The following is a 16809-nucleotide window of genomic DNA, read 5'->3' as shown; positions in this document are numbered from 1 at the left end:
ACATTAAAGAAAGCAAAGCCAGACCTTATATGAAAGAAAAATTACAATTCATTTTATAGAAAGCCATTGTCATTCAATAGTAATAATGGCTTTGAGTCCCTGTTGTAGTAAATTGCAAAGACTGTGTGTGTGTGTGTGTGTTTGCAGGTTGATGTTTCAGTATTTTTTTAAATTAGTTGTTATCCTCTTACATTACATGATTGTGATTTCATAATATCCTCTCTATAGTTGGATGTGAAACAGCAATTAGGTAAAACTAAGATGAAATATTTTTATTACACAGGGTGCTTCACAACGATTCATCCAGTTCCACAAGATTATATATTCTGCACGAAATAAAATAGAGACTGTGGGTGAATTTTAACTTAGGCATCAAAATTAAAAGTTTACTTTGGCATAAGCTGACTTAGTTAGTTTGTATGTTCACTCACTAACCTGTTAAATACCCAGTGGGTGTCAACTCAACATGAAAATAACCCAGCAACCAAATCCATTTTCTGTTTCAACAGGTGCAAGTCAGTTACAACTGTGCTGCATTATTTTCATCACATGTATACAACTGCACCTCCTACAGCGTCAAAGCATTCAACACTTGCACCAGGAGTTTCAAGATGCTGATAGTTTATGTAAGGAGAAAGCATAATGGACATTTGTGGAAGGTAAATGAAGACTTTGATCTTAAACTTAATTGTATAAAGCACCCCATGGTTGTTTGTATATACATGTAAAAAATAAACACTTGTAAAGCTGAATGGTTCTTTTAGGAGGAAAAAAGCTTTGTAGTCCTACAGGTAAACTAAAATCTACCCCAGGTTACTACCTTTCATCTTGTAAAATCAAATGAATTTTCGAGAAATACGCTGTGCTTTTCTGCCTCAGGTCACACAAATGATATCAATATCAGTTCTGAGTTAATAGAAAAATATCATCAGAATAAGGTAAATGGGCCAGACGAGGTGAGTCGTCTGTCCCCCTAAGGCAGTATATCTGTGGAAAATTCAGATGTTCAAGAAGCTTCCTTATGATTATTTTTGAAAATTGTCTCTGTTCTTAAAACATTCTATACATGAAATAACTCACAAAGGTGAATGGTAAAATGGTGAACTAGGAGATATGCTAATTACTAAAGACTCCATTACATGCCAAAAATCTGCAAAAATACTGAAATGCTTTACCAATGGGATCAACAACAATGTCCCGAGGTTTGTCAAGTCCTTCCCAAACAAGAAGAGCCCTCATACTTCCATCAAGATTAGCAACTTCAATTCTGTTAGTGCCAGCATCAGTCCAATATAATTTATTGGTAACCCAGTCCATTGCTAAGCCAGCAGGAGACTCTGGAACACAAATCATTTCATAAGTAGAAACACAAAATTGTTAAGGATGATACATTAAGTTTTCAATTTTAGAGCTTTAAACTTATATTGTTTGTCATTATTTGTTTTCATATGGGATAGCTCATCTGACAATATCAGCCTTGCACTACATTAACTTCTGTAAAAGGTTCATGCTGAACCTCATAGCTCAGGTGTGTTAAAATGGCCAGAAAGGAAGTACTTTGGGATTGTGAAATGAGGGCAGTGACAGCCTCAACACCATCACAATCCTGCTGTGACAAATGAAGGCAACAGGTGATTACTCTTGAACGAATGTTCATTAATACAGCAACTGATTTGGTATTTGTTAAAACAGAAACTGGTGACATACACCATTCACATAGGTGCCCACTCCATCTTTTGTCTTTTTCTCATTGAGATATCCCTTGCAATAGAGGCTGTATCACAGATGACAAGGAACACTTACCTGGCTAAAAGCACAGGAATTTCTCCTATAGTGAAGTTTTAGTTCCTCTAAGTTATAGGTTTACATGAAACGATTCTTTGTTCCCTCACACAGAACCTTACATTCATAGGCTCTGGCAGAAGATCACTGACACACAATATAGTCTATTCATCAACTAATATGACCTAATTTCTTCAGTTCAGTTTTTTTATGCTTCTGATTCAGCTACATGTATATCTAAACCTGTACTTCACAGACACCCTTCAGTCTGCATGGGAGAGTACTAGAACTAAAGAGTACTAGTATCCCATTTACGGTTCCATTTGTGAATGGTGTGAAGGGAAGAAACTTTCATACAGACTTGAATTTCGCTGTTTATTCTGTCACTGTCAATGCTTGAGATGTACATGGGAAGAAGTAATGAGTTAGAGGGGTAACTTTATAATCATATTTACCCAATTATAAGATGACTCCCCTTTTTTAAGAGGCTCCTTCAGAAAAATTTATTTTTTAACATATTCTGACTAATCAAAATTACAAACTTTCTCAGCCCAAACAGTTAACATAGACCTACTCTAAACTTGTGCCATTTATAGATTTATTTATTTATTTATCTACATGTCAAGTTCCATAGGACCAAATTGAGGAGCCAATCTCCAAGGTCATGGAACGTGTCAGTACACGAAATTTCAACATAAAAGTAATAACAGATAAAGATAAATGTTTACGAACCTGAAGAAAGTCAGTCAATAAGTTTAAGTAAATGCAATCAAAAATACAACAAGAATCAGCTTGAATTTTCAAGGAAATCCTCAGCAGAATAGAAGAAGTGACCCATTAGGAAACTCTTCAGTTTTGATTTGAAAGCACATGGATTACTGCTAATTCGAGTGGTAGCTTATTGAAAATGGATGCAGCAGTATACTGAACACCTTTCTGCACAAGAGCTAAGAAAGTCGGATCCAAATGCAGGTTTGATTTCTGCCAAGTATTAATCGAGTGAAAGCTGCTTATTCTTTTAAGTAAGCTAATACTGTTAGCAAGAAATGACAGTAAAGATGTGGGCTTTCTAAAAAAACTATGCACCCTCCGACTCAGAGTTGCGATATTAAAAGTTTTGGCTGGTTTCATTGTCTAGTGGCTGGGATAAGTGGTTGCCGCATTACAGGCCAAATACTGCTGAGTCTACAGTATATGATAAGAATACACACACGAATTGAATGATCGAAGGTTTCTATCACTCGGCAATTGCGAATTATGAAAGTAACATATAAATTTATAAATTAAGATTTCCTTTAAATAAAATCTGCAGGTACTATCTTAACAACTATAAATGATGAGCACGATAGTAGAAGTACTTTTGGGAATGCGGTATATTTATGCAAAACACTTATTTGTGTCAATGGTCCAGCAATTAAATAAAATATAAGTTGAATGACAGGGAAACAATAGACTCCTACTTCATGTAATTAGTTATGAACAACAACATAGCTCGCGAGGTATTCACTTCTGAACGCATAGTACGACTTCACTGTAGAAGCCATGGAAATCACACAAGAGCACAGGTCAGCACTCCAAAATATTTCTATCTTTCACCATCACGCGCAAACTGCTCCACTCTCCAAGTCCTTCCGCTGACCCTGTGTCCATTGCCCTGTACCGTCCAGCACTTTCTGTGACCTGTGTAACTCTCCTCTCATTTCCATCCAGTCTCCCCATTCACGAGCGCTGTGATTGGCTAGAGTGCTCCCGCCATAGCTTCAAGTGAACGCACATTCACAAACATAATGAAACATACAAGATACTGAAGTTACATTTAAATAACTTGAAATTAAATAAATATTCCTATGGCTGGACCATAAACATGCTCTAACACACATTATTAGATATATAAACAAATTAAATAAACATATATCAAAGGAATAGAACAAAAGCTAGGCCAATAGCCTAATGTCTCTGTGCTTTCTAAAACACAGTAAATATTTAACCAGTTTCTTCATGAATAGTATATATTAGATATAAACAAAGACATAGATGAATAAGTATGTTTATAAGCATGCTGCTACCGTTTTTTTGTGTAACTGTGGAGTACTTATGGTCTGACGCGATTGATAGTAATCGACCACTTTGACCACCAATAATTCATGAACTATATAAGTTACATGCCTGTAATTCATACCAATTTAGGTTTAAACTAATGGCTTTCTAAAGACATGGCGATCGACAAAATCAGATGAAGTGTTTATATTTGGGAAATTTGTTGCTGGGTGTTACTTGTATAATTTACCGTCAGATACTAAACTTTAAACTAATAAAGATATTGAAAATCTTATTACACCATCCAAATCATCATGCAAATAATAGTAATGTACATGTTTCTTTTTGAGGTATCATGATTCCTCTGGCTCGCCCTTTACCTCACAAGGAATATATATATTAAGAGGCCAATGTCGAAATACCCAGACTCGTGAACAGGGGTCGACAAGAGGTTCATGAACTTACACCACTTATTGTATGAACCACCCATTTCTGAGCCAAAAATATCCTTTTAGAATGGGAAGAGTTACCCCAAAATATAATACCATACAACATAAGTAAATGAAAATAAACAAAGTAGATTAATTTTCGTGTCGAACGATCACCAACTTCAGACACCATTTGAATAGCAAAAATGGCAGTATTAAGTCTTTGAACAATATTCTGAATGTGGGCTTTCTATGACAGCTTACTATCTATGTGAATGTCTAGAAATTTGAACTGTTCAGTTTCACTAATCATATGTCCATTCTGTGAAATTAAAACGTCAGGTTTTGTTGAATTGTGGGTTAGCAATTGGTAAAACTGAGTCTTACTGTGATTTAGCATTAGTTTATTTTCTACAAGCCATGAACTTAGGTCATGTACTGCACTATTTGAAACCGAGCCAATGTTGTACACAACATCCTTTACTACCAAGCTAGTGTCATCAGCAAACAGAAATATTTTAGAGTTACCTGTAATACAAGAGGGCATATCATTTATATAAATAAAGAACAGGAATGGTCCCAACACTGATCCCTGGGGCACCCCCCCCCCCCCCCCCCCATTGACCGTACCCCACTCAGACCCCACATCACAGCCATTATCAACACTGAGAATAATGACCTTTTGCTGTCTATTGCTAAAGTAAGAGGTGAACCAATTGTGAGCTACTCCCCGTATTCTGTAATGGTCCAAATTCTGGGGCAAAACACAATCAAATGCCCTAGCTAAATCAAAAAATATGCCAAGCATTCAAAATCTTTTGTTTAACCCATCCAGTACCTCACAGAGAAAAGAGAATATAGCATTTTCCGTTGTTAAATGACTTCTAAAGCCGAACAGTACACCTGATAGCAAATTGTGTGATATAAAATGATCAATTATCCTTACATACACAGACTTTTCAATAACTTTTGAAAACACTGATGGCATAGAAATAGGTCTAAAATTATCTATATTATCTCTTTCTCTCTTTTTATAAAGCGGCTTTATTACTGAGTACTTGAATCGTTCAGGAAACTGACCATTCCTACAGGAAAAATTACAAATATGGTTAAATACAGGGTTAATATGTGCAGCACAGTACTGCTAGACACTCCATCATAACCATGAGAGCCCTTAGTCTTCAGTGATTTCTTTGAGGGGGGGAGGGGGGGTGGGGGGGTGGGGGGGGGGGGGGGGGGGAAGCAACTGCATTCTCAGATCCCACCACAAAATATTGGATAAAGCAGCTAAATATTTGTGGCAATGAAAATAAAAATTTAAATTTTAATTATCTACATTCTGATAATACAAGAAGAAATAAAATAAATAAATTCAAACAATTTACATTAATTTTTATCTTCACTGCCTTTTTGTTCACTTAGACTGTCATCTGTGGTACCATTATTTTTCATCAGATCATCATCATCATCATCTTAACAGGACAGCTGTTAAATTTTTATCTTCATTGTCACGAATATTTAGCTGCTTCATCCAAATATTTTGCAGTGGGATCTGAGAACACAGTTGCTTTTTTTCCCCTCCTCAAAGAAATCACAGCAAATTTCACTTCTATACTGACACGAGGATGTTGCAATGTCTCTTGCTTACAAACATATCATCTGCCTGCTGCTCTCTCTTGTTGCCTGTGAAAAACCAGGAACTGACCTCCCCTCTCCCTGCCACTTGTTCCCATCATACCTCATGGAGAGCATCGACAACGTTGCTGCATGGAACACGTAAGTGCAACACTGGCCTCAGTCTAGACGTTTAGCATATCTTGCAAAAATGTATGTTATTGTTGAGTAGCTGCCCAGTTATAAAGTCAATTCAATTCCAAATGCAAATGAATCCAGGAAACCGGCAGTTTAAATGTGGCAGATGTTCATAAAGACCCAAAGTACCCATCATGCATTCCCATGGTTGGCAGCACAACTTAATTTCTGCTCGCTCATAGCCAAGCTTCTTTCACTGTGTCCCACCCAATGTCCCATAGTGCTGTTCTTGAGCAACAGTGAAACATGGACAGCAGTATTTTCCAGGGTACGGGTCATATGTAAGAACAGCAACTAATACATTAATAAAAGATCGCAATCATGATCCAATCCAACTCTTGAAACTGCAATGTACTTATCTCTGTTCCTACTATATTGGAAACACGTCTTTCAGCCATAATTTATTCTTGTGATAACTGCAGTCACTTTAATGTGATTTATTTCATTTTTAGAAATTTAATTCTGAATTAATTTTCTTTCTTGTTTCATCTGAATGTTGTAGTAACCAAAACCAACTGCGGGAACGCCTTGGGCTGTGGATCGGAGCCGCCAGGCGGGGAAGCTGCTGGCGGTGGAGCACGCACCACCGGGTAAACACGGGGCGAGTTGGGCGACAGACCAATGACAACTGACAACAACCGACCACGACCAACTATGACCGATACAACAAGGAAGAGATAAACAACGGAGGCTTGTGGAAACCACAACACCAAACACCAACAGTAAATCCACTCAGAACCAGAGCCAGGCAAATGTCAACAATGAGCAACAATCAGAGCGCAGTACCATCGAGATTGAAACGAAATCCAGAGCGAGTACAAGACTGACTGGACTAGGGCAGAGCAGGTCCCTATATACGAAACCGGAGGGAGCAGCTATTGGCCGCTGTCTGCACGTGGCGTAGCGGTGGCGCCATTGCTGCGCGAGAGCCGCTGCGCGGAATAGCCACTGCGGAGGCGGAGCCCTCTATGGGCTGACCATGTCCATTTGTCCTGGCGCGTGTTCGACTTCCGCGGCGGAAGGTACTAGAAATTTCATTACCTTGCTCCAAAGCTGATTAAAAAAAGTTGGTAATGTTTTCCTGTGTTATTCTAATATATGAATAGCAATCAAATTTCTCATTTGCAACCCAAGTGACAAATCATTACAGTTTCCCATAAACAAATAAAATACTGACTTAGGTTCAGAGTCAAGTAATTGTTTTGAAGAACAATATTTTTGCCTTTGAGTGTTATCTTTACTTAAAAAGCTGAATAAATATATGCATACGGTATTCATATGTAAGAGAACATTTATTACAAATCTGTTCAAATACAACAAAAGTTTGTAAGTTAAAAGGCTTTAATGTTATTTCACAAAACTGTCAGTTTTTAAGCAGAGCATTAGATTGTTGTAGTCAGTAATACATAGCTCCTTGTGTATCCCTTGCACTAGCATTGTGAGTCAAATGTCATGTCACTGGTCAAGCAAGATCGATACTGTGTCAAGTGCTTTGGCGTATCAGGAAATCTCAAGCCTATTTGAATGCAAGCATTGTTTGCTACACTATACCCTTCGGGATTATTCAAATTAATCTGTATGAAACTTCAGTAGCCAAAGCTCATCTGTAAATGTAAGACAATCCCTATATTAATCTATTGAACAATGTAAAAACATTGACCTCAGTAGCAATTGCGTAATCTGTGAATATGAGCTGACCCTTTATTTTTTCAATGATGGATCTGGGAGAAAAACCTCGTCTTGTAATTGGGTAAGTATGACCCATTTGCTGACTGCATAGACATTTTGTTAGTTTCCAGTGCATATGTCTATGCAGATTAAACTAGGAAAATCGGAAAATATTAAAGTCAAGAATTTAGTTTTGTTTTGAATTGCAGAACATTAATTGCTGTAAATTTCAGACAGTTGAAGACTCCCTCTTGCTATTAAATCCAACCAATATCAATTTACACATATGTTTTAAATGTCCAAAGCATTAAGACAACAAAGGCTAGTAATAATCTTGGACTTTAACTTGTATGAACATCACTGTCTACTCATAGCAGAAAGTCCTGGCAATGAAGAAGTAAAGCTATCTTTAGTAAACAATGGAACAAATTATCAGGAGAGAGACTATGAGCTCCCATGGTAGGAAACACAAATAACAAACAAATTCCAAATTATCCATCATCCATGATAGGGTGTAACTGGGTGTCAGACTACAACTTTAACCCAGACACCTAGCACACAGCTTCAACTTGTCATAAATGTTCAGTATAGTGAACTCCTTACCTGAAGTAATGTATTTCTATCCATCTTTATAGATACTCCATAATATGGGGATCCTGGTTTGATATTTACTAGGAGGAGAGAAAAAATTCATTCATTCTTGGTATGAAAAGAAATAGTTGTCTATAAAGCAACAGGATAGAGAATAAAGTTCCTTTATCCCCATTCTTTGATACATTCCTGTCTGTGCTGTGAATGGTGTGCCTCTTTATTTCTTACTTCCTATTCCACAACACAAAAATGAATTCATGATAGTTATCCATAATATCTTGCAGAAGAACCACAGTATATACTGACTCTCTCATACACAACTAACTTGACTTGAAAAGTATAGCTACTGTGTTGCACCTTGTTGGAAGATACAGGTAGAAACTGATGGAGTGACCAGCTTTTAGAGCACATGGTAAAATTAGGGTTGGAGTAAATAGAAAATCGTCAAAATCTTAATTATTCTGACACTTAGTGTCTCACCTATCAGATAAAGAAACCACAGTTTGTGAAAATTAGCCAATCTATCAACTTCTGAATGCATATGTATCATCTTGCAGTACTGGCTTAATTTTTTGCTGTTCTTTCTTTAGACACTTACCTAAATTAGAATATACAATAACAACCTCATTACTTCCATTAAGATGAGCTCTGCTTATTGTATCTGCATCAACATCAGTCCAGAAAATGGAATCTGTCTTAGAATCCCATGCCAATGCCACAGCTGACTGAACACCATCAAGTGGAATGACCATATCTACACTGTTGTTGCTGTCAGCATGCAGTTGACGAATTCGCAGATCTTTCTTTCTTGCAAATAGTAGGAGCTCATCCTGAGATGCATCACACGTTCTCCTATGAATAATTACAAAACTCGTAAATTCTCTCAGTGTGTTACAGTAATTAACTATGTGATATTCTTATACTATTATGAATAAAACCCCAACAAAAATGGTATAAACACAGACAAACAGTGCCCCCAGAGAGGAGGGCGAGCGTGCACACACACACACACACACACACACACACACACACACACACACCACACACACACACACACACACACCTTTAATAGCTATGCAATGAGCAAGATCCTTTCATGTGTCTATTGACTGCTCGAGGACACTCCTCACTCCTATATAGTGAGCTATTGTCTTTGTTGACATGATTTTGTATATTTCAAACTCTTTCACACCAAAAACACTAAAAAGTAAAGAAGACAGCTGTAGTGCAGATCAAAGCACACTTTGTTCCTTGATTTTACTTTTATTCACTATTTTTCCTTGTTGTGAAGACAGTGTCATAAGATGGAAGACATAGAAATATGAAGTTTAAATACATGGTGTATATAGTAGTCAATCTGTTTAACTACTGTATTTATTTGAATCCAAGCCGCACTTTTTTTCCGGTTTTTGCAATCCAAAAAACCACCTGCACTTAGAATCGAGTGCAAAGCAAGCGGAAGTTTCAAAAAATGTTGGTAGGTGCCGCCACAACTAACTTCTGCCGTCGAACATATGTAGCGCTACACATGCATGCTTTGTAGGCACAAAGGTAAATACTGGCGCCGAAACCTCTGCGTCAGTAAATAAATAAAAAAAAATAGGTGGATGACGAGCTTTTTTCTCCTCCCCGAGTTTCGACCACTGCATTTTCATACATTATCCAATGAAGAAAATACAAATTCTGCATTGCTCATCTTCGAATGCAGCAGCATTTCAATGTACTACAAAAAATATGGACGGAGCGCCTGACGCATAGCAGTGGCTACCTGGTAAAGCTTAACTGCTAAGCTTACAACTCGAACCAAACTATTGTAGCTGTATCGTCATTCATTCGACCTAAATTGTGTCTCATATTACAATGGACCAACTTTGTTTCGATTTGGAGGTGCGGCCTAAAACTTTCCTCTCCCCTTGAATTTCGAGTCTCAAATTTCAGGTGTGGCTGAGATTCGGGAAATTTTTTTTTTTTCCTTTATTTCGAATCTCATTTTTCAGGTGCGGCTTAGATTCAAGTGCAGCTTAGATTCGAGTAAATACGGTACACAAGGCTCCCTTTGATGCAATACATGACAAATGTGAGGGTTAAATGTTAACATATCTATCTGTTAAGTAGCTATTATCTACCCGAGACTGAAACAAATGCCACATTTATTTTATGTTAAATGCTATGACAAAGTATATAACAGACACTTACTGAAATAAAATCTAATGAGTTTATTTTATTTTATAACAATCCATATTATTAGAATTTGCTCTTATTAATTTCATTCTGAAGCTATTCTTTACAATATTTAGGAGTAAAATTTTCCAACATTTTTGGGAGATGACTATCAACAGCCATCAAGTAATGTATAAGATGCATGTTTGACCATCAGCTGCTTTTATTTTAAACCCAAATATCAATCGGTTTCAGTCACATACCATCTTCACAGATTCAGGTTAAAAAACAGTTTAAGCCACAACATCACATCTGTCATGACTTACATAATGGCCATATCTCATGCATAGCGCTTGTCATGAACTCCAGCATACAACATATGATTTTTAGAAGCAAACATACTAATAACAAGTGTAAACAGAGAGGTACTCTCTGCTGCTATGTTTACATTTGTTATTAGTGAAATGAAATGTTGTGTGGCTAGGGCCTCCTGTCAGGTAGACTGGTTGCCTGGTACAAGTATTTATAGTTGGCACCACTTTGGCAACTTGCATCTCAATGGGGATGAGATGATGATGAAGACAACACAACACCCAGTCCCTGAGTGGACAAAAATCTCCAACCTAACCGGGAATCGAACCCAGGCCCCTTCACATGGCATTCCGTTGTGCTGACCACTCAGCTACCAAGGTTATTAGTATGTTTGCTTCTAAAATTCCTGTGTTGTATACTGGAATTTGTGACATGCTCTACACATGAGACATGGCCATTATGTATGTCATCACAGATGTGATTTTGTGGCTGAAATTGTTTTAACCCCAATCCATGAGGATGGTCTACGACTGAAACAAGTTGATATTTGGGTTTCAAATATCAGCAGCTGATGGTGAAACACACATTTTATACAATAAAATTTTCATAAATCAATATAATGTCCTCTCACCCGTCTGGTTGCCGTTTGAGTCCCATTGGACAAACACATTGGTAGCTGCTTCTGTTCGGTAGGCACATGTGTGAACAGGCAAAATTCCCATCAGGACCCATACATCTGTTTCGGTACTGTGGCTGTCGCTGAGGATGATAGCTGTAATGAATGTGCTTCAAGTTACAAAGATATCTATCTTTCTCTCTGTCACACACACACACACACACACTATATATGTCACACATAGGAACATCATGCACATCTTCATGCACATGATAATTTTGGCAAACTTATTCTCACTTCTACAGTGCACTTCCTCACACTGGTTTCCGTTATTTTGTCATCAGCCTTATAGCTCATTTCATGCTGCCCCTATCCAGGGTCAGCCTCTTCATCTAAGAATTGTATTTACACCCAAGATCCTCAGTTATTTGTTGTATGAATTGCTGTTCACAACAGTTTAAATGCTACAGACAGAAAGTGCTAAGTGTACTATTTCTCCACAAATAGGCACTCTTACACTGTGAAAAACAGAGATTAAGCATTATATTTTCCTTAAGTAGAAAGAAAAACTATTAGGACACCATAACCAGATTGGCTGACATGATCCATTTTCAAAAAAGTTTTTCTGTTACACACGGTACATTACGCTATTTATCTTTATTTTTTAGGCATTTCTTGACATTGACATTATTTTCAGTGGTGGTTTATATGACTGCTAACAGAAGGGGTAGCTATGGGGAATCCAGTTACACCAAATGCCACCAACATCTAAACAGAACATTTTGAGGATGAAGCTTGGAATCAACCCAATGGAAACCTACAATTCCATGTTGATGACATCTTCATCATACGGTCATGAACAAGGTGCTCAAAACATTGGTACATATGTCTCATACCCTCCCCAACAATGAGAGTCTCAACCATGAACTTGAACGTCGGAGGGCAGTGTTCTGGAAGAACAGCTGCCTGGAGCGGCAAATTTGGAGAGCCCTGTGTGCTATACTGACTGTACGAACAGTGGAATCAGAAGAGGAACCACAGGAAGATGTGGCCATTGTGTTTATTGCAGTATATGGCACATTATATGGAAAGGTAGGAGGAATTCTCCAGTAACACCAAGTGAAGACAGGCTTCTGGCCACTAGCTTTAATATGGGCACTGCTTGGCAGTGTCAAAGATTACCTTGAACTGGAAATTTGGGTTCTCTCAGATCCCCTGCCAATGTGGGTTGAAATGTATGGGGTATGCAGTGCATACTGTTGAAGATCACTGCCGAGAATACCAACAGCACACCAGATTGTGGCAGTCAAACAAGTTGGCAGTCGCAGAACACATTCTATTGGAACTACACAGAATAGATTATGACCATCCTATGCTTATGACACAGAGATCTAACTTCTGGACTGTGTCATTGAAGTATCTGTCGAGATTCAAGTAAGGGAACCACTGATCAATTGTGACAGTGTCTATATCCTTAGTAAAGCTTGCTAACTTACACATAGTCTGATGAAGGAAGGAAATATCCCACAATGAACTGTCTTTGGCAGCAGGCAGAGTAACAGCAGATATGCTACCATGTCTTGTCCCTGGACATGAGCCTCAGACAGAGTGACATGTTGGCAAGAGGAGATGCTGGACATGTGCCCTCCCTTAGGCATGAACCAAGGATGGTAGGGAAGAGACACAAGCACAGTGCCAGCTTCTAAGCAGTCAGTTCATCAACACATCTGATGATGGCAGCATTGTCAGTTGTTGAAATACTATGCCCATTGAACACTGACACCTGACCATTCAACTGTGAACAATTTCATCCTTAACAATCAACATAAAATGGATATGGAGCCATACCATACTGTAAAATTACTATCATTAAATGGGTAAAACTAATGTTTCATCCACAGAGGCAGTAGCCTTCCTAGCCTTCCCCTGTGTCTATAAAGGAAGAAACAGGTGTACAGCACTGACAAAGGTCCACTTATATTTTGCTATGACCTTTGTACTGGGAAGCCATTAAAAATGAAAAAATAAAATAAATAAATAAGTAAATAAAGAAAATAGCTTTTTGAAAAGGTTCCTATGGTGAAAGCAAGTACCAATGGCTCATCTAAGCACCTCAATCAGGTCACTGATGCCTAATATCACAATGTCGGGGCCATCCCCTCACAAAATCATCAATGGGTATGAACAACTGATACTGTAGGCATCCAAGACTCTTGATTTCGGTGTAGTATACAAAGAAAAGTCAAATGAAAATGAGGCAGAGGGAAAAATAAGTAAACCGTTTATTACTTCAAGAATAACCACCATAACTGTTGATAGATTTATCACACTGTGAGACAAAAACAGTCAGTGCTTTCATGCAAAAATAATTGTCAATGGCTACAGAACCATGAGTGTGCCCAGGCATGCAAATCAATGGTCATGAATGTCTTTTTTCAGGGCTGCAAACATATGGAAATCACAGGGAGAGATTGGTGCAGTGAGGAGGATTTGTAAGAGCTTCCCAGCAACACTTCTGCTGAATAGTCAAAATAATCTTAGCAAAGATTACTTACCAGCTGCTACTGAATGGCAAGTCAAGACAGAAGGTGACTAGGTTGAGTCTCAAGTGAAACATAGGAGGAGAGGGCAAATCTCTAGAAACTCCGTTCTCACCTGAAGAAGAGGGAAGAGCAGTGTGAGAACAGAAATAAAATAAAGCAGCAGGCCCTGATGACATATGAACTGAACGAATAAAGCAGTTTGGTCGAAAAACTAAAGAATGGCTAGTGAGGATGCCAAACAAATGTTTGGAAACATTTCAGATTCCCAACCTGTTTGGGAAAGCGTAAGTAGTAGAATTACTAAAGCCTGGCATAGAGCCAACAGATCCAAAAACAATCCGTTCTATTTTATTAATCTGCCACCTATATAAGTTATTTGGAACAATCACACTGTTAAGAATAGCAACCAAAACCGACACAAGACTTATACCTGAACAAGCTGGATTCAGACCAGGGAAAACATGTTGACTTAACACATTGAAGATTTTGAAAGGAAACTGACAACTGCTGCTCTCTTTGTTGACCTTGCTGTTGCATATGATACAGTAAACCATCAACATCTCCTCACAAAATTCTGAGAAATAACAAAGGACATTCAACTGCCTTACTCGTTAAGAGGCATACTGCAGAATCGAAGATTCTGTGTTACCCTCCAAAGGAAGAAAAGTAAATGGAGAAACCAAAAGAATGGATTACCACAAGGTAGTGTTGTTTCCACTATTTTGTACAATATGTACACAAAGGACTAGCCACACCAGCAGGAAATAAAGAGATACATATATGAAGATGGTACTGCCACTATTGCTCAAGGAAGAACATTTGGAGAGGTTTAAAGAAAACTGACACAGTCTTTGCATTCCTTGGGGGGGCTACTATGAAGAAAAGAAAAGAAAAAAAAACACACACACACACACACACACACACACACACACAAGTATGTTCATTCCACCAGTGTAATAGAGAAGTCTCAAGGCAGTTGGAAATAGAACAGAGAGGGGTTAGGCTACAACTACATTGTGCACTGTTATTTAAAAAACACTGCACTGATCTCAAAGGAAAAATATGTGCAAGAAAAATATGTGTAAACTGACTAGTTCAACATGGGGAGCACAACCTAAAGTTCTTCAGTCATCAGCAATGGGGCTCTGTTTTGCAGCCAGAGAATATGTGGCACCAGTGTGGGAGGTGTCTAGCCACTCTAAACAAATAGATGTCACTTTAAATGAGACTGTCAGGATTTTCACCAGAGGCCTGCACCTGACCATAAAATGTACCCACCTGCAGCCACAGCACCACAAAATATTAGGTACAAAGCAGCCAGTGAAATAGAGGGGAGGAAGCAAGAAAATGACCCATGGCACTTAATGCATAACCACCAAACAGTTACAACTTAAGTCAAGAATGAGCTTTATGAAACAGAGAATGCTGCCAGAAGGCCGACCTAAGACCTGTCAACTATCTTTATAGTTGGACTTTCTGCAAAATACAAACTTGCGCCCCAAAGAGGAAATCACACAAGGGGAGCAATGTAAATATAGTACACTGAGAGCACTGAATAGATAAAAAACAGGAGTTGCAAATTGCAAAGTAAACATGGTTAAGTAGGGCTACTCTGAAGATGACCATTGTGAATGTGGAGAAACACAAATGATTGAACACCTGCTAATGTGCCCATGGATGGACCACGTTTACACTGAGGAAGATCTATTTTTGTGCAATGATAAGACCATGAAAGCTGCAGAATTTTCAAGGAAGAGATTTTAGATGCTCTTGCCCCAGCACAGAAAGTAAGTACCCTGGAAAGCCATGGGTGGGTATTATCCTGCTACATAATGGTGACATCCTTCAACATTCCTGGACATTCAAACTTGATGGTGTGCTTCAATTTTTAAACATGCCCACATGTACACAGGCCCACATGTCTGTGTTGCGACATTCAGGGTGCACTGCCCTTCCACAATGTGCTTTAATTTCAGTACCATGTAGCCACATCATATACCACAACTGTGTGTCTATATTTCTCGCCTTATTTATCACAAAAAAATGCGTTAAATGCCTGTATACTCTTAGCCCAATGCTTTGAGTTGTGCATTGCTCGTTGTGTTCTTTTTTTATTCTGAAATGAGTGAAGAGACTAATACTGGTCCATCACAGAATTTAATTACAACCTTCACAACCCCAGGAATGATCAGCGATACTAGTGGGACACCCCTTACAAGTTCTGAACTGCATGTAGTGTGTTTTTTGAGATAAGATAGTTATAAAGCCAATTGTACATCACTTTTTTAAAATTTTTGAGAATGCTGGCAAGAGCGAAATTGGATGGAAACTTGATGGTAGTTCTTTATCTCCCTTCTTAAACATTGGTTTAACGTCAGCATATTTCAACCATTCAGGAAATATTCCACTGATAAACGACTGGTTACACAGATAGCTTAATATGTTACTTAACTCAGAATCACACTCTTAACTAACTTTGTTGATATTTCATCATACCCAAAAGATGTTTTTGATTTTAAAGATTTTATGGTGGTCATTATTTCTGCTTGGGTAGTCAGGGTCAAATTCATATTATGGAAATTACTTGAAATGTCTGGTCTGAGGTATTCCACAGCAGCAGAACCTGACAACCCCATCTTTTCAGTAACAGTTATAAAATGTTTGTTAAAAAGTTCTGCAACAGTACACACATCTGTCACCAATGTATCATTTACTTTTAATGTTATTTGTCCCTCTCCATGTCTGGTACTACCGGTCTCCTCCTCCTTCACTATATCCTATATTGTGTGTGTGTGGTGTATTATCTATTTCCAATGAAGGTGTTGTCGGCCAAAAGCTTACTTTCAGACAGTCTTTTTGT

At 38.1% G+C, this 16809-nt stretch overlaps 1 protein-coding gene across 1 annotated transcript in view; it reads right to left on the bottom strand.

The window, feature by feature from the left end:
- LOC124606219 (low-density lipoprotein receptor-related protein 4) overlaps window positions 1-16809 on the bottom strand; it is a 633935-nt gene that overhangs the window by 161396 nt on the left and 455730 nt on the right. The window contains exons 15-17 of the mRNA XM_047138193.1: window positions 11422-11562; window positions 8917-9170; window positions 1176-1337 (exon numbers count right to left, since the gene is read on the bottom strand). Of these exons, the coding sequence (XP_046994149.1) occupies window positions 1176-1337; window positions 8917-9170; window positions 11422-11562 (557 nt within the window). The remainder of the gene's footprint in view (window positions 1-1175; window positions 1338-8916; window positions 9171-11421; window positions 11563-16809) is intronic.

This window comes from Schistocerca americana, chromosome 3 (assembly GCF_021461395.2).
Source record: "Schistocerca americana isolate TAMUIC-IGC-003095 chromosome 3, iqSchAmer2.1, whole genome shotgun sequence".
NCBI classification, from domain to species: Eukaryota; Metazoa; Arthropoda; class Insecta; order Orthoptera; family Acrididae; genus Schistocerca; species Schistocerca americana.
This window is presented reverse-complemented; position numbering and strand designations above follow the sequence as displayed.